We start from the raw sequence: 19,417 nt of genomic DNA, 5'->3' as shown, positions 1-19,417 counted from the left end.
CCACGAATTGCAAATAGTTGATTGGTAGAATCAAGTGAAGCATTCGGAAACATGACAAGACGGCCGTACAACGCTCCTGTTCCGACATCCAATAGAAGTTTCGCCAAACAGCCGATTACGAACCGTTTTCAATTGTTCACTTTTTTTCAACAATGGTTAATGTACATATCTTTAATTTCAGTAAATCAGATCTTCTTCAGCTATCGTGTACATCGTATACGATATACTAATAAAAACATTTTCTATTTAAATCTCAGTAAAATGGATATTGCGAACATTAAATTTTTTGCAGAAGATAAGAAATCTTATTTGCTAGCTAACGCACTGATGATTGAAAATGAAATGTGTATTTAGATCATGTATATGAGACCTGGATTTAGTTGAGGCATGTATGGTTAGTGTGTGTCATGAGAGTGTTATATTTAATTGTTTAAGGTCATTTTATTGGTTTTAAGCAAAACTGTAGCAATATTTCATTCACTTACTTACTTAGGTGGCCTGCCGTCCTAACCCAGCAAACATTTTCGTACGTATATCAAAGTATCAAATATGATATATGTACCGAAATGTATCTAGAAAAATCGCATTCGATGCACGAAACCAGCATATGCGTACTGTTTTGGAGGCGATATACGTACTTCAAATTATATGAAAACATTTCACATTCATAAGTATTTGTATGCGAAGAAATCCGACTCAACATGATTAGTTCCATAATGCTAAACAATTCTGTGACGACAATCGTATGTGAATCAGTTACTATCATTTTGTACGAATAAATGTAAACTAGGGTGCGCTTTATTATGCTTTAAGCACGATTTCGAATTTGTTTAGCGATATTTAAGATGATTTCCACACATTATTATACGATTTGTGGTTTGCTGGGAAGACAAAGCCTGTTGAACAAAGTTTTTCCATGTAACTCGGTTGAGGGCTACCGCTCTCCAATTCCACCGAGTACTCCCGCCAGATCTCGCTCCACCTGGTCTAACCATCTTGCTCGCAGCGCTCCTGGTCGTCTTGTTCCTACCGGATTTGAGGCGAACACCATCTTTGCAGGGTAGATGTCCGGCATTCTTGCAACATGCCCTGCCCATCGTATCCGTCCAGCTTTAGCCACCTTCTGGATACTAGGTTCGCCATAGAGCTGTGCGAGTTCATGGTTCATCCTCCGCCTCCATACTCCGTTCTCCTGTACGCCGCCGAAGATCGTTCTTAGCACTCGTCGTTCGAAAACTCCGAGCACTCGCAGGTCCTCCTCGAGCATTGTCCATGTTTCATGCCCGTAGAGAACAACCGGTCTAATAAGCGTCTTGTACAGGGTGTACTTTGTACGGGGACTTAGTCTACTCGACCGCAATTGCTTGTGGAGCCCATAGTAAGCACGACTTCCGCTGATAATACGCCTCCGAATCTCACGGCTGGTATCATTGTCCGCCGTTACCAGTGAGCCAAGGTAGACAAATTCATCGATTACCTCAAACTCATCGCCGTCGATCAGTATACTGCTGCCCAAGCGGTGTCGTTCGGCATCGGTTCCGCTGGCCAGCATATACTTTGTTTTAGACGTATTTACCTTTAACCCAATCTTTTCTGCTTCGCGCTTTAGTCTGGTGTACTGTTCAGCCACCGCCACAGATGTTCTGCCGATAATATCCAATCGACTAATTGTTAGAATTGAATATCGTGCCCCGCGTGTTGATAATACCTTGTAGCGCTATGTTGAACAGCAGGCGTGAAAGACCATCACCTTGACGAAGCCCTCTGTGTGATTCGAATGAACTTTACAATCCACCCGAAATCCGAACACAGCATTGTGTACCATCCATCGTAGATTTAATCAGTTTGATGAGCTTCCTGGGGAAGCTGTTCTTGTCCATGATTTTCCATAGCTCTTTCCGGTCGATGGTATCATATGCGGCTTTGAAGTCAACGAATAAATGATGCGTGGGAACTCTGTATTCACGGCCGACGGCGGAAAATGATTTAGGACAGCACTTTATAGGCGGCATCGCTGATCGCTCGATAGTTCTCACAGTCCAACTTGTCGCCCTTTTTGTAGATCGGGCAGATAACCCCATCTTTCCACTCCTCCGGTAGCTGTTCCGTATCACAAATTCTAACAATTAGTCGGTCAAACGGCTAGCTTTTCTGGTCCCATTTTAATAAGCTCCGCTCCGATGCCATCTTTTCCAGCTGACTTGTTGTTCTTTAGTTGCATGATGGCCTCCTTAACTTCGCCTATCGTTGGGGCTGACACCTCTTCCCCGTTTGCTGCATCGTCGAAATCGCTTTCCCCGCCGCTATGGTTCTCCGCCCGGGCGCCATTCAGGTGTTCGTCGAAGTGCTGCTTCCACCTATCAGTCACCTCACGATCGTCCGTCAGAGTACTGCCAGTCTTGTCCCGACACATTTCGGCTCGCGGTACAAAGCCTTTGCGGGATCCGTTCATTTTCTGGTAGAACTTTCGCGTTTCCTGAGAACGATGCAGCTGCTCCAACTCTGCATATTCCTGCTCTTCCATGTAGCGCTTTTTCTCCCGAAATATTTGGTTTCGCTGCATCTTCTTCTGTTTGTGTCTTTACACGTTCTGACGTGTGGCACTGCGCATCTTGGCCGCCCGTGCTGCGTTCTCCTCATCCATCACCCTCCTACATTCATCGTCAAACCAATCGTTCCGCTGATTCCGGGCCACATGCCCGATGGAGCTCTCCGCTACACTGCTGATGGCTGTTTTGATAGTGCTCCAACAGTCCTCGAGAGGGGCTTCGTCCAGCTCGTCCTCTTCCGGCAGCGCAGCTTCGAGTGAATGCGCGTAGTTTGTGGCGACGTCCGGCTGCTTCAGCCGCGCGAGATCTAACCGAGGCTGGCGTCGGTACCGCATGTTGTTCACAACGGAGAGTCTTGGGCGCATCTTAACCATCACTAGGTAGTGGTCCGAGTCAACGTTAGCGCTTCGATAGGAGTCGATAATGTCTGAGAAGTGCCGACTGTCGATCAAAACGTGGTCGATTTGTGAGATTGTCTGATTTGGTGACCTCCAGGTGTACTTGTGATGGATTTTGTGCTGGAAAAAGGTACTACGTACGGCCATATTCTTGAAGGCGGCAGAGTCGATAAGTCTTAGGCCCATTTCATTGGTTCGCTGGTGTGCACTGAACCTTCCAATCACCGGTTTGTATTCCTCATCCTGGACGACCTGAACATTGAAATCCCCGATGACGATCTTGATATCATATTTTGGGCAGCGGTCGTATTCACGCTCCAACTGTGCGTAAAATTCCTCCTTGCTGTCATCGGAACTAGTTAGGTGAAGGCTGTGCACGTTGATGGTGCTTATATTGAAGAATCGACGCTTGATTCTCAACCTGCACATTCGAGGATTGATTGGCCATCACCCAATCACCCGTTTCCGCATCTCGCCCATCACTATGAAAGCTGTACCCAACTCGTGTGTGTTGCCGCAGCTCTGGTAGATGGTATGTCCATCTCTGAACGTACGTACCGTTGAACTCTTCCAGCACACCTCCTGCAGCGCTACGACTTCGAATTTGCGGCTCTTCAATACGTCGGAGAGCACTCGAGTGCTCCCTTGGAAGTTGACAGATCGGCAGTTCCACGTCCCGAGATGCATAGTTCTTTTTCGTCGCATGGGTCTATTCCGATTGTTCCAGTAAGAATTTATTTGTTCTTCGTTCCGTGCTTTAGTATTTTTCGTGGTGACGGCTTGCAAAGCCTGCTACACCAACCCCTGTTTCACCGGAGGGCCAACGAAGCTCGAAAGAGCCCTCCTTTCCTGTCACCTTGGCTTCCACCGGGGTTGGTTACCCGATCTCCACCAAAGTTGCTCGTATCCCGGCTGGTACCACAAGGCGGTAGGAATATGAGTTGCTGAATAAGAGGCTATGAACCACAGTAGGGTCTATTTTATGCCTACACGTGCACAAGGCACCGACGGTACGCATTATTCAGCCGTTTACCAGCCGATTCATTTCATTCAAGGCATGCTTAATGCATGTCCATAATGGTTATTATTATATATGTATTAGGATTTACTATATCTATATAATAAAACCAAGTTGGCAATGGTGTATGTATAGAATAAACTCAAGAACGGCTTAACGGAATTGCATGATTCTTTTTCCAGTTGTTGTGTTTTGGTCTGTGTCAGGTTTATACGTAAAAAAATAATGAAAATGCACGCGAAAAGCTGAAAATAGTATTACTGATTGCATGAACTGACTGAATGACTGAGAATTGTACCATCCAAAGTGCGAGATCGCTCATAAAAGTGCTATTTTACATTAAATCGTTTCGGTAACTTCGGAGCACTTTTTCGTTACATTCCAAGCAATAAGTGCGCCGAAGAGCCTAAAACGATTTAAGCTAAAATAGCACTCTTATGAGCGATTGCGCACTTATACATTGGACCATTTTCCTTGCAATCCGCAATAGAAAACCGATATTTTGCTTTTCCCGCCATCCGTCGCATAGACATGTTTTCGACTGTTGCTGGGTAAACAAACACTTTGTTTAAGCTAACTTTGATGGAATGGTTGATTGCGCCGGGTTTTATCAGAACATCTGTTCGTTACAACTGTGCTAAACCATTAGTTAGAAATGGCAATCTTTCAGTCCAGCCATCTCTGAGGAAAATGGGTGAGATTGGAAAGCGTAACATACACACACACACACACACACACACACACACACACACACACACACACACACACACGCACACATACACACACACACACACACACACACACACACACACACACACACACACACACACACACACACACACACACACACACACACACACACACACACACACACATACACACACACACACACACACACACACACACACACACACACACACACGCACGCACGCACGCACACTCACACACTGGGGAAGTAGATGTACGAACGCCAGAGGAGCCAGCCTACTTGAAGCACTGGCAACGCTCGAAGTAGAGCCGAGCAACGTTGGAACCACCAGCACCTTCCACAGAGATGGCCGAGAATCTATTATCGACGTCACCTTCTGCAGCCCGTCGCTGAGAACCGACATTAGCTGGAGAGTGTGCGAAGAGTTCACGTACAGTGATCACCTATACGGTACAGTGGTACAGCTATACGGTACACTATTGGCCAACGGAATCCCGTGGCAGCACAAACAGGAAGAATTCAAGAGCGGCAGTGGAAAATGGAGGCATTCGACAAGGACCTCTTTGTCGAGGCACTACTACCACACAGCGAAGCCCAGAATTGTGATGCCGACGAGCTGACCGAGGCGCTAATGAGAGCATGCGACACAACCATGCCGAGGAAGGTGGAGTCTAGAAACCGACGGCGCCCGGTACTGGTGGAACGAGTCACTCAACGCAATACGAGCTAACTGCAACAGAGCTAAAAGGTGCTTCCAGAGAGCAAGAAGTACCGAGACAAGAGAGGAAAGAAGAAGTGACCTCCGCGTTTCCAAGGCCGCACTGAAATACGCGATTAAGCAGAGCAAAACTAACTCCTTTTGTAACCGTGCGTGGCAGAGCTCATAAACTTGGCGAACAAGGTGGCTTCGCGCTACTCTCCTAAGAGAGACCACCGGTCTGTTTGATTGCCCGACTAGTTTTATGTAGCATGGACTCTATGATCTCGCGAGCCTCGTACGGTTGCAACTTTGGGATACGCGACGGCCAACAGCTTGATTTCTGCGATCAGGCTCTTCGACGGAAAACACCTTTCATTTAAAATTAATATCACGACCGAATGGAGAAGCAGGATGGAAGAATATGGCAATCCGAAATGGGAACGAACGGTGACCCAGTAACGTTAGCCGGCGTTGATAACTGCAAAGTGCATGAGCACGGCATCCCCTCGATATGCCTGAAGGAGTAACGCTAGAAAGCGTGATAATTGGAAAAATGCAACAGCACATACTCCTCCTGATGTAATACTTCATTGTGGTACCGAGGGAATCCAGGCAGAGGGCAAGGATGAGGTTTTGGTGGGTGAGAGTCCCACACAACGTCCGGGTTGGCACCGGATAAGAACTTTAGTTTTCTGAAACCTTGTGTGTGTTAAATTTAGATGTTAACAGTCGCTAAATGCTTAAAATTGAATTCAAATGTAATATACAACGTCGCTGATATTTTCATTGAAGCGAAACAAATCAAATGAAGCGAGTTGGATGCGAAATCTGCATCTTTTAATAAATCTTTAATAAATAAATAGTCTAAGTAGAAGATAAATTTTCGTTTCACTCTATCTTTACTGTGTTTACTGTGTGAACAATGTGAACAAATAGGTCTGCCGGAAATATATAGGTCTCATGATACTTTATCAGATAAGTCCACTAATCATATGATTACTTTAGCAAATTTTAGTAAATGCTTTTTTATTCAACAAATAGATTAGTAAGTAAATTTGAATGATAGCCAAATATCCATATATCGATACATTTGATTAAAGAAGTCAAGAAGTCAATGGCCGTTGCCGACTTGATTCGGCGGCTGCAATCAACACATATTGCAAGTTCATGCCCAGCGGCCAAAATTAGATAACGAGCGACCTTGGATGGCTAAAAACTTACGCCAGTAGTGGCACCCGGTCAATTGACGGCCTCTCCGTTATCTATTCCATTCAGTCGTGTCCCGCGAGTGGTTGTGTGTAGATCGCGTGCCATTCAAACTAAACTCAGGAATGGCGCAATTGGTGTATGTTCTGCTGATTGCGACTCAGCTGGTGAACACCGTGTTTGGTGCAAATATTTTGTGTTTATTCGGAGTTGCTAGTCCAAGTCATCACATTTGGTAAAATAAAGTTGAACTGGGTTGGCGACAATTTGAAAACAATTGACTTATTTTCGGTAGGAATCGGGCAATCGTGGATGCACTGGCAGCAAAAGGTCACAATCTAACCATTCTTTCAGCAGACGTAGAAAAAGATTCACCTGCCAACGTCCACTATGTCGAACTGGAGCAAACGTACCCCGAGCTATACAGTGGACACGACAACATAGATCTAATGGAAATGGCCAATGAAAACATCTTCAAAGCGATAGTTTCTTTCTACGGAGACTTCGTTATTCAGGAATGCAGGGGTGCGTCATAATAGTAAATTAATAATAACGATTTTATTGAGTTAATCGAATTGTTTGTTTTATAGGGGTTCTCAAATCTGAAGGACTGAAATTTGTTAAGAATTACCCAGACAATTTCAAATTTGATCTTGTTCTGTACGATATGACGTGCGGTGGATGTATGAATGGCCTAATACATAAATTCAATTATCCACCACTAGTCAGCGTGACGGCATTCAGTAACCCACCCTACGTTACCGACGTTATAGGCGGTCACAAGTACTCGGCTTATGTGCCATTTTATTCCTTGCCTTACGGAACTGATATGACGTTTCTCCAACGAGTTCAGAATACGATCCTCTACTCTGTTGATTATATGTTTGTATAAAATTTGTTTGTTTTTGGACAACGTACTACAACTTTTTGTTATTTTTTAGCTATCGAACATATTACAGCAATCCGAGACTGGACAGTATGGTGCGAGAGTATTTCCAGTACGATGATCTTCCTTATGTTACCGACATTGACCGCCTGTCTAAAATCATTTTAGTCAATGCACATTATTCGATAGATTATCCAGAACCAGCGCCTCCTAACTTGATCCCGGTTGGTGGTTTGCAAATAAGGGATGCCAAAAAGCTGCCCAAGGATATCGAAGATTTTATCTCAGCTGGTAAGAAGGGAGCAGTACTGTTCTCACTAGGCACGAACGTTCGAAGTGATCAGCTTGGCAGCGAACGTCAGCGAATGTTTATTGAAGCCATGCGAAATATACCGGATTACAATTTTTTGTGGAAATTCGAATCGGATTTGAGTTTTGATTTGCCAAAAAATGTCATTATACGGAAGTGGCTACCGCAGAATGATATTTTGGCGCATCCAAAAGTTAGGGCCTTTATTACTCACTCGGGAATGTTAAGTACTCACGAAGCCACTTGGCACGGAGTGCCCATAATTGGACTGCCATTTATCGCCGACCAGCATCGTGTAGGTTGAAAGTAGTATTAACCAGATATTAATCAGTTCTTATCTAGCGCATGTTTTGTTTCAGAATCTACAAAGATCCATTCGATTAGGGGTTGCGGAAAAGATGGTGCTACAAACCTTAACAACTGAACAAATACGAAGCACCATCGTGAAGGTGCTGGAAACGCCTAGCTATCGGGAGAACATGAAAAAAGTATCGGCACTTTTTCGCGACCAGCCGGAAAAACCGATAACGCGTGCCGTTTGGTGGATCGAGTGGGTCCTGCGGCATCCCGACGATGACAGTCTGCAGTCCCCTGTGCTGAAGTTAGGATTCTTAAGAAGCAACCTGGTGGACGTGATCGGTTTTCTAGTGCTGGTACCAACGATCGTATTTTTACTGTTCTTAAAGAAATGTGTTTTCCAAAAACGCAAAAAACAGGTGGAGAAGAAAAAGCAGAATTAAAATGTTTCTTACGAAGTTGCGCGATCATGTGAGAATTGCTGCTTCTTTGTCTAGGTTTTATGGTAGTAACTAAATTTGTTAGATTATTAATTTGTGTTAGTAAAACACGACACCACAAATTACAGAGACTATAGTTGAATGACATGTATTCGAATTACTGTTCATTTGATTTTAACGTAATATGACGTAAGTGTTAATTGGTGTTGTATGAAAGTGTTATTATAAGCAAACATATTAGAAAAAGATCCCTAATCCGAAAGCTTTCTGTCTCAGAAATTTTAATTTAATCTTGCAATAGCCCAGTTAACCATTTGGTTTGTATATCTCGATTGCAACTGAGATATACGAAATCATATCTGAACGAAAAAGTTATCCATATAAGAACATATATGTACCAAAGTGGAGGCGATATACGTGCGAAAATTATGACAGCTATTTGTAATTCTATTTTGCGTAGTTTTTATAACACGCAACTAAATACTCCTGAATATATGATTAAGATATAACTTAATATTGAAATCGTCTATACTGCTTTATAATTCACAGTCATGAATTGTATATGAAGACACGGACGACTGCAAAACAACTTATTGTTCACTTCAGTTTGACATACTCTAATCATTATACAATGCCAATGTGAAATTGACATGAAAACGATTTAATGTGAACTTTCTATTACGATTTTGTGTTATCTGGGAGCTGAATATCTACTGAAATATTTTTTTCTGATTTCAACGTCAGAATTAATTTGCAAATGCTTTTTCAATTCCCAATTATCAAGAGAACTATAGGTATTGGAATTTTTCATTTCGAATAATCCCCTGAGAGGTAATTTTATTGCATTGTATGTAGTTTTGAATGATCAACTTCAAGATCTCTAGGGGAGGAGTGAAGAGCTTCCAATATGAAAATATAATTTTCATTGTTAGTCTAATGTGCGATTGCGATGTTCAGAAAGCGAAATATGGGTTATTGCCTAGCATTCTCACAACCTGTCCCGCCCATTGCACAGCGGTCCAAAATCACAAAAACGAGGACATTAGAAATTGGGTCTTTGGAGAAGTTTATTACTGAGATATAGCTCATTTTCTTATACTATTATGGAGGCCGTGAATTCACCTATTAGGGCGATACAATTTTCAATTTTTCCGAATAAGTTCAAAAAAATTTTGTCTTCGGAAAAGTTGTAGAACATACTTAAATAAGCAACTTTGTAGAATAAAGTAGCTAGCTATCTTCTACTGGTTGCGAAATATAATGATTTGTTTAAAAAGAGCATTTAAAAATCGATTATGCTCAATAACCTTGCAGGCGATTTTCTCTTTGCTTTTAAATGTGCGCACAAATTACAAGATAAAACCTGGCTGAAAGTAAATTTGGACGCTCCTCGTGTGTCACCGGCACGCCCCTTGCGGTACGAACTGGATCCATTTGACATAACTTTGTTTACATTTTAATGAAAAACAACTGGTGCAAGTTTAGCAAAAATATTCCACCACATTGCGGAGCAGGAGAGAATGGAGCCCGAACGACGCAAAAAAAAATCTTGCACAAACACCTGGGAAATCCAGAGTGGTGTGGATCAAAGTTAGCGAAAGTGCTAAGGATGCCAAAATCGAGTTTCAAGTCCAATCCTGGGATCTCCATCCGGAATATGGCTAGACGGTACGATACCAACTATCAAGTCACTCGAAATATCCTCGCTCGAGAAGGCTATAGGTTCTACAGTGCCAGTAAGCATCCGGATCGGCACTTGGAGTAGGATTTGGTAGCTAAGAAGTTTTGAGGAAATTCAACGAATATATTTTAATGGTCGACGAAACCTACGTAAATGAATTTCAAGCAACTTCCAAGCTACTGCAATCCAGTTATTTATGGGTTTTTCTGTGACACTCCCGAGTTATAGATTGTTCTATGCCTCCAAATTTACTTTTAGCTAGGCGCTAAGTCACAATTAGCTAACAAAAGACATAATTTAGAAGCCCTAAAGAAGATCCAATACTGAGATCGAAACGTTGATGCAAAAGAGCCTATAATTAAATAAAAAAGAAAACTATTCCAATTAAATTTTACTATCTATATTTATTTGCTAATAAATATAGATAGTACAATTTAATAGGAATTGTTTTCTTTTTTATATAATTTCTGGTTCCGTATTCTACTAAGACGCTCCAAAAACTTCAGATGTAAAAGAGAACAAATCGTCTACTTCATTTAAAAACTGAACAGCCAGCTCCCAAATCTATTATTACACATAATACATTTCAATGTTTATCTTATTGTATTTTATGAATCACTAGTTGATTGCGCGATCTTAATCGGGCCCTTTATCTTTCAGTCACTTGTACCTCTGTTATTGTAACGAAAATTCTCATAATGCAAAAGATAAAACCCTTTTTCTTCATTTGAATGTGTACACTTCCTTTGTCAGTTCTCCTTTTGTTGTCCTCCAGCCACTTGTAAATTTATCTTCTTCTCGGTAATCCGTATAAATCGACACAAAGACTTTGTTACGTTTTTGAACCACCCCCTTGTTAATGGCCACCCTATTCCCTGCCCCTTTCAGAAATCAATCCACCCACTTGTACAACTGCTATCGTTCCAAATGCAAGAGAAACGCACCCGTTTACCCATTTGAACCTTCCTCCGTTCCGGAATTATGGTGGAACATACATTCATACTCACTTTCCTAGGACGATTTAGCTAAAGCTAGGTTGAAACTACTCAAAATTCCCTTAAAGAGTACAAACTCAGATTTTGAGTAGTTTTTCAACCAAAAAATTGGGAGTAGAAACTTGAAAGTACGTTATTTGTCACAGAGAATAATTCAATTATCGGTAGCAAGTAGCCAAAATTGGTTGAATTTTTTACCCAAAATTTGAGTTTGAACACTTTAAGGGAATTTTGAGTAGTTTCAACCTAGCTTTAGCTAAATCCGTCCTATTTACGGGTAGAATTATTAAAGAGTGTAAGATATTCCATCAATATGAATCAACAATCAAACAACAAAAGCTGTTTTTTGCGTTGAAAGCTCATCGCAGTGCATTTGGCGACACTTAATGTCATAAAATTACGACGGCACCATTCAGCGAGAAAATAGTGCTTGGAGTCTGAAGCAACCATCGCAGCATTGAATAAGCTGGTAGATTTTTGTGTCATCGGAATACAAGAATCCCGTGTCACGAGGTAATATCGAAAACAGTAGAGGCTCAAAGATACTGCCTTGAGGGACTCCGGAATTGTTTCTAAACCAGCAAGATTGTAACGTTGCTTGCCTCACAGCAATTTTACGACCCCGCTGGAACGATTTTATATATTCAACCATCGTGACAGATATTCCGAGTTTATCACACTTAGCACATAATATCCTATGATTGACACGATCGATCAGGTCAGTGTATACAGCGTCAATTTGAAGACTATAACAGAAACGAAGGACTTTTTTCACATATCTCTCCTCGATGGAACCCCCCTCTTTTCTCACAGTCACTTGAATCTCCCCTCCTTGTTAGGGACCACCTTCCCTCTGTCAATTTCCCTGCGTTGATTCTTTTGCATCAAGGAGCATGTTTGCCAATTTTGATGAAGAACCGCCCTTTTCGGAGTTATGGTGGAACGTACGTTCTTTTCTCGTCCCGCTCTTTTTTAAACCCTCCGAGTCAGCTCTCTGTTCTGTCATGCAGCCACGTAGTAATGTAGAGTATTTTTCGTTGAGACAGAGCCACTACAGACACAAAGTCTACAAATATTGAAACACAACTGAAGTGGCCGCTGCAAAAACATCAGTCAATCATGGCTATCCAGTCGTCCGAGTTCAACAAATTCAACGAATTGGAACACAATTACTTACTTTACTTTAGTGGCAATTGTCCCTTACCGATCCTGCGCCGAACGAATTATGGTCCTCCAGTACCGTCGGTCCTGGGCTGCCGTTCTCCAATCCCCACGAGCACCAGCTGAATGTGCATCGTCTTCGACAGCACACACCCACCGAGTGCGGGATCTACCTCGGAGTCTACGGCCTCTTCCTGGTTCTCTGCTGAAAATAGTTTTGGCTACTCTTTCGTCGGGCATTCTGGCCACGTGTCCAGCCCACCGCAGCCTGCCACATTGCACTACCTTCACAATATTAGCATATTTGTATACTTGGTACAGCTCGTGATTCATGCGTCTGCGCCACACTCCATTTTCCATTTCACCACCAAGTATAGATCGCAGAACTTTACGCTCAAAAACCCCAAGTACTCGCCGATCAGCTTCCTGTAGCGTCCATGATTGTCCGTATTGGGCCACCGGGAGGATTAGTGTTCTGTAGAACGCCAGTTTTGTGCGAATTTGCAAACTACGGGACTTCAGCTGGCTACGTAATCCGTAGAAAGCCCGATTCGCGGCTGCAACTCGTCGTTTCACTTCGCGGCTTACATCGTTGTCACATGTCACGAGTGTACCAAGGTATATAAATTCCTCCACTACTTCATATCGTTCCCCATCTAACTCCACCTCGGCACCAACACCACCTGGGCTCCCACGTTCCCTACCAACAACCATGTACTTCGTTTTGACGGTGTTAATGTTAAGCCCCAATCTCGCCGCTTACCTTTTAAAAGGCTTGAAGGCCTCTTCCACTGCTCTACGGTTGATTCCGATGATATCGACGTTATTCGCAAAACCAAGAAGATCTCACATGCTGATGATTCGTGATGATAGTTCCATTCCTTTCCACGTTTGCCTTCGTAATGTACCTTCCAAGGCAATGTTGAATAGCAGGTTAGAGAGTGCATCCCCTTGCTTCAGTCCATCCATCCAACGTCACGAAAGCAGCTGAGGTCTCATCCTCTATTCGCATGATTTGGATCCGTCCAGCATCGCACGAATCAGCGTAACTAGTTTCGTCGGAAAACCATGTTTCGTTTAACTGAATCGTACGCCGCTTTAAAGTCCACAAACATATGGTATGTCTGCAAGTTGTATTCCCGGGACTTGTCTAGCAACTGATGCAGGGTAAGCATCTGATCCGTCATGGAACGACTCTCACGAAAACCAGCTTGGTACTCGCCGACGAAAGACTCCGCTAACGGTCTCAGGCTGCAGAATAGGATACGGGAAAGCACCTTGTAAGCAGAATTGAGCAATGTAATTCCTCGATAGTTTTTACACTCCAGTCGATGTCCCTTTTTGAAAATTGGGCAAATAAGACCATCCAACCACTCCGCCGGCATTTGTTCTTCCTCCCAGATCCTGACAATGATCCGATGGATTGCTTCGAACAGCCGCTCGCTTCCCGCTTTTAAAGTTCAGCCGGGATACCGTCCTTCCCAGCAGCCTTACCGTTTTTCAGCTCACTGATTACCTTTTTAACCTCCTCCTGTGTTGGTGGCTCCACAGATTGACCATCGCTTACAATTCCTATCCTGTTCCTGCTGATCTCCGCATTTACCTCTCCATTCAACAGTGTCTGGAAGTGCTCCTTCCCCCTGGCTGCTACCGCCGTTTTGTCGGTAAGCAGGTTGCCAGCACTATCATTGCACATCACAGGCATGGCAAAACTCCTGTATCTCACCGTTTTATAGAAACTTCGTGTGTCGTTGCTGGCGTATCGCTCCTCTGCGCCAGCGAGCACGTGTTCCTCGTACTTGCGTTTCTTTAGACGATGGATTCTTTTTTCCGCAGCTCTAGTCTCTCTGTACCTCTCTCTGTTTTGACGCATTCCCGCAGCGAGCATGCAACTCCTGGCCTGGCTCTTTTCATCTGTCACTCTCTGGCATTCGGCATCAACCCGGCTGTTACGCTGTCTTCCACGCGCCGTGCCTGCCACCTCTCTCGCAGCTGTTTCTATGCCACCATGGATGTTCCTCCACAGCCCACCTATATCTTCTCTTTTACCTGCGATTCGTTGATCAAGCTTCCTGGCGTACTCCACTGCTACGCCGTCTGCCGTTAACCGCTGGATGTTGAAACGCAGCGTCCTCTCAGTGCGAGCTTTTGCCGTGTTCGACAGCCTTGCGCGAATCTTACTCACTACGAGATAGTGGTCAGAGTCGATATTTGGTCCCCGAAAAGACCGCACGTAGATAACATCCGAAAAATGTCGACCGTCAATCAAGACATGATCGATCTGAGAGCTAGAGTCTTCATTCGGATGCCTCCAGGTGTATTTCCGAATATCCAAACGTGGAAAGTAGGTGCTACAGATGGCCATTCCTCTGGCCGCGGCAAAATGTATGAACCTCAGACCGTTATCATTGGTCGACAGATGAAGGCTATGTCTTCCAATGACTGGACGGAAGAATTCCTCCCTCCCGATCTGCGCATTTGCATCTCTGATGATGATTTTCACGTGGTGTTTTGGGCACTCTCCGTAGGTCCTCTCAAGCCTGTCGTAAAACTCGTCCGTAGCATCATCAGATTTATCATTTTTCGGTGCGTATAAGTTGATTAGGCTGTAGTTGAAGAATTAGCTCCTAATCCTCAACACGCATATACGGTCACCTACGGGCCTACACCGGTTAACTCGTTGCTTTTGTTTTCGCAACACTACGAAACCGACTCCATGTTCTGCTTTTTTACCGCCAGTAGATGTGGTACTTGAAAGAAGTGCCTACAATAGGGTCTACTGCACGGAACTCCCTTTCCCCGGAATTTGGCAACCGAACTTCCTGAATAGCAGCGATCTCCACTCCGAGTTGATGCTGCTCTCGAGCAAGCAAGCCAGCCCGTGCCGGTTCATGGAGAGTTCGGACATTCCAGGTACCAAGTTTCCTATCATTATCCCTTAATCGTTTCCTTGTCCCTTGCCGTGTCCTATACCGATTGTTCCGTCCTGAATTTCTTCCTTCGTTGTTCGTGGTAATTGAGTTTTCGGTATACTACCTCACCGGGGTCGCAATACCTACATCCCGCTTATGGGTCGCCATCTTAGGTATAGCTTGCGGGATACAGCATTACATATTCAGCCGCCCGTTACGAGACAGACGCGGTGTGAGCCGCCCCTCACCTGGAGAACAGGCGCTCTAGTTCGCACCTCCTAGCTTAGCTGCTTCAGTAAGTACATGCATTTTCGGGTAAGACCATCGACCGTCATCATTTGACTTAGATTTGCGTGGAGGCGCTAGGTGGGAGCTTGAGAAAGCCAGAGCTATGTTTGACGCTCCTTCCAGGCAACTCTCTCCATTTCATACCCATTGGAACACAGTACACTTAATGAATGCTTCATATAGATTTTTTCTCAGCTTTACAATGGTGAGCTTAAAACTGAAATCGGTTGGAGTGCTTTTGGCGAAAAGGGCAATTTTCTGGTAAAAGTCAATATGGCGATCAAATCCAAGTCAACCGTTTTATTTCGTGAAAGAAAGTATTATAAACAGTTGAAGAAATGAAGAAAGCAATGGTAAATATGCAAAAATATGTCAATTTTGTGGTTGTGCAAAATCTCATTGGTGTAGTTAAGGCCAAAGTACGTGAATCGGATACGGAGGCGAAATAAAATAAAATAAAGACGCTATAGATAAGTTTAGTTGTTTCATTTGCTACCCTGAAAATTAGATTGAAATCGGATAAACCCGTCGGTCATGTTCCCATAATTTTTCGTCCAATCTTTGACGGGATTTCTATGACATTCTACTTGAGCAAAGCAAGAGGATCAGCTGTTGTCAGAACAGCTGCTGATATCTTATCGTGTTTAATATGCACCATTTTTGGAAGATACAAATACAGAGTAGGCACTAAATGGTGTCAACGTTGGAAACATTTACAGCTTGATTCACCTTATCATTTGATGAAAACGATTGTTGTTATCCAAACACACGTGTTAAGATATCATCACAGCAGTAGCGATGGTTTCAAATTATCAACTAATTAATAATTTCAAATCCATTACAGCTAGTTTTGCTTTTTATCTTTGTTCGGCGCGGTTTGTACGGTACACAGTGATATAATCTTTTCTAGTGCAATTTTTACGCATACCGCAGCCAGCCCTAATCCAGCAATCAAAAAGAATTTCACATCGTAGAGATTACTTTCCAAGGTGCCCATCCATTTCGAGGGCGACTGAATGTGCCTGGAATTTGGATGCCGAATAGCCCATTCGATCCACCAAATGGCGCGATCCAGTGGATGCTCCGGCTGATCCCGGAAAAGTGACGATCGAATACGCATATTTTCCTTGTAGAGGGGATTTTTTAGAATTTCCGCTAAGGCTTCGTGAACTTTCGCGGCAGTTAACGAGTTGTGGTCCAGCTTAAGGGCAACTCCAGCACGTACGGATTTGTGTAGATTCTAGAATGAAATTGAGTACCAAATAAGGAGAAATAGTGCAATCCCGATTGCCGTGCTTACTCTATATTGATCGCAAACAAAGGGAATTCCCACCATGGGAACTCCATGCCAGGTTGCTTCGTGTGTGCTCAGCATTCCACCGTGTGTGATAAATGCCTTTGCATTCGAATGGGCCAGGATGTCATTCTGTGGTAAAAATGGCTTGATCATCACGTTTTGCGGCAAATCAAACTGCATGTTGGTTTCAAATTTCCACAGAAAATGGTACTCAGGAAATTGACGAAACACTTCCAGAAACATTCGAATAGTGTCGGTTCCCAGACCACTGCTCATAACGTTGGTGCCCAGTGAGAAGAGCACAGCACCTTTCGGTGCTGCGTCGAGGAATTTTTTGAGATCGCTAGGTAAATTTTTGGGTTTAATGACTTGTAGACCTCCTACTGCAATGTGATTGGGTGGAACGGATTCGGCAAAATCAACTGAGTAGTGGTAGTTTACAAGAAGTAGGAAAATTCGCTTTTCCAACTTGGATGCACTTTCTAGTTGAAAATGTAGTCATGTAGTCTTCGATCTTCGGAAGAAACACGTGATGACGATAACTGAAACGATTATTTTCATCCAATTTGACAAAATTATCAGTTAAATACTCTTTACTTACTAATGATCATAGCTGTAAACGATGTAATTGTACAACCGTTGAAAAAAGTTCATATCGTCGTCGTAGTTCAGCATTACATACGGAACGAACGCGTATTCTTTGTGTCCTCCAATGAAATCAGGTGTGTAGGAGGGATTATTATAAGCGGTAACTCCGATAACTGGTGGATATCCAAATTTCTTTAGCAATCCGAGCATGCAAGGCCCCAAAGTAATGTCAGCTACAACCAAATCCACCCTAAAATTATCGGGGTAATCCATGATACGATCCATTCCGGTAGAATTGAGAACTCCTTTACACATCCCCGTCCCCCACGCGTACAAACTGCGGATCCCACCAAATGCATTTGCATTTGCCATTTCATCGAGATCCAGAACTTCATGAAGAAAGGAATAGGCTTTCTCCAGATGGATGTAGCTCATGTTAGGTTTCGCTTCCTTTTCCACGTCAGCTGACACGATCGTCAGATTGTGTCCCCTTGCTGCAAGTGCTTCCATCCATGCTCGATTCCTGTAAGAAAAACATTTATATTATTGATTCTTTCCCCAATATTGTTCTCCGACAAACATACCAAATATGATGACTGTGGCTGGGAATAGGGGTTAAACAAAGGATGTTGGCCCCTAAAGTTGGGACCACCTGCGTTGCACACAAGCTGAGTAAAATAAAAACACTGTTGATCATGTTAGTAACTTAGAACAAATGAACCGCCATAGGTTAACGACGCAGGGTTTTGATTTCGCAGTCCGTATCAAGAACATCAGTATAGTAAATTATTTTTTGCTGGCGATCTCAGCTCAGTATATAACCGCGGCATTACAAACGACTCGCCGATAGACGACGAATGATTAATGCTGGCTGCACGTGAGTGCCTCAATGACACGCACGAACACCGGTCCGGTAGTTAATGTAAGTGAGCAAACTTGTTGCAAATTGCAACTGTACTTTGATGGCTGTGCAAAACACTCCCACATGCCTCTAGTGGACCTATCTAGTCGCGTTCATATTGTACCGAGAACGTTTGCAGGCATCTGCTAAGAGGTTGTGAAATATATAGCAAATTATTGTTCGTTATAAAATTTTTACTTTTCTTCCTTGAATTAACCTCGAGTAAATCTGGCAAAGTACCGAAGTCTTGTTTCAATTCGTGTATAACTATTTGAATTACAAAGCATTTGTAAAGTATTTTGAGAGGTAACACATGAATGCGCGAACTAATCCAGAATGTCATCCTCCGATCTAAAAATTGACGGTTTGATTCATTATTATCACTTAAATATTCTTTCTATAGGTATAGGCTGACCCGACGTGCCGGATTTTGCAGTACACTGCCGGGTTTGAATGACTTGCCCCAGTTGATCAAACATCCTGAAAAGTTTACCGTATTTATCATTTTTTTATCTTGACAGTTAAATGTTGAAACGCACAGAGAAACGCTGCAGGTGAGACAGATTTTTGCAATAAGAACGACGAACTGTTGAAATAATTGTGTGTCATTCAATAGAAAAATTTGTAGAATTTTGAATTAAATTGCCCTCAAACAAATTTGTTATACACTAGAGAATGAATTTAGCAAATAAGCCATTTAATATGTGCCGCATGCATTCAGATAACTTCTGCTTTATGCTAATACCTACCTCTCGTACTGACTACAATCTCATATTAAATCATTAAAAGTAATGTTAGACGATGTAAATGTTGCAAGTTCGTGGGTTTGAGTAAGAGTAAAACTTTATGCGCAACACATTTGAGGATATTTACCTAGCAGGTCTACTAGTTTGCTAGTATTGTTTGTTTATTTTGCTAAAAATTATAAATTAATTTCGATATGTATTACCAGTTTTCTAATATACTGTAGCTTTTTACAGGCATGAATTCAGAATCTTTCCGCCTAAATGTGTGATGACTCTTTATCACATTTGTTTTATAGGTATTGTCCTCGAATATATTTGGACTTGGAGAAAAGTAT

General features: G+C 42.9%; 1 protein-coding gene and 1 pseudogene across 1 annotated transcript; one reads left to right on the top strand and one right to left on the bottom strand.

Moving 5' to 3' along the window:
• The first annotated feature begins 6,703 nt into the window (after positions 1 to 6,703).
• On the top strand, positions 6,704 to 8,724 carry LOC128736911 (UDP-glucosyltransferase 2-like). The gene is made up of 5 exons (XM_053831421.1): positions 6,704 to 6,815; positions 6,876 to 7,105; positions 7,171 to 7,462; positions 7,522 to 8,071; positions 8,136 to 8,724. Exons 1-5 carry the CDS (start codon positions 6,706 to 6,708, stop codon positions 8,514 to 8,516), a joined length of 1,563 nt encoding a protein of 520 aa, XP_053687396.1. The 5' UTR covers positions 6,704 to 6,705; the 3' UTR covers positions 8,517 to 8,724.
• Positions 8,725 to 15,861: 7,137 nt separating this feature from the next.
• Positions 15,862 to 18,497, bottom strand: LOC128734722 (UDP-glucosyltransferase 2-like; annotated as a pseudogene).
• Positions 18,498 to 19,417: the final 920 nt, after the last annotated feature.

Source organism: Sabethes cyaneus, chromosome 2, assembly GCF_943734655.1.
Source record: "Sabethes cyaneus chromosome 2, idSabCyanKW18_F2, whole genome shotgun sequence".
NCBI classification, from domain to species: domain Eukaryota; kingdom Metazoa; phylum Arthropoda; class Insecta; order Diptera; family Culicidae; genus Sabethes; species Sabethes cyaneus.
This window is presented reverse-complemented; position numbering and strand designations above follow the sequence as displayed.

Excerpts from the sequence above, each read along its gene's own strand:
- LOC128736911 (XM_053831421.1), top strand. The coding sequence starts at position 6,706 with ATGGCGCAATTGGTGTATGTTCTGCTGATTGCGACTCAGCTGGTGAAC. Across the intron at positions 7,106-7,170 it reads CGTTATTCAGGAATGCAGGG|GGGTTCTCAAATCTGAAGGA; the intron begins GTGCGTCATAAT and ends TTTGTTTTATAG. Across the intron at positions 8,072-8,135 it reads TTATCGCCGACCAGCATCGT|AATCTACAAAGATCCATTCG; the intron begins GTAGGTTGAAAG and ends GTTTTGTTTCAG.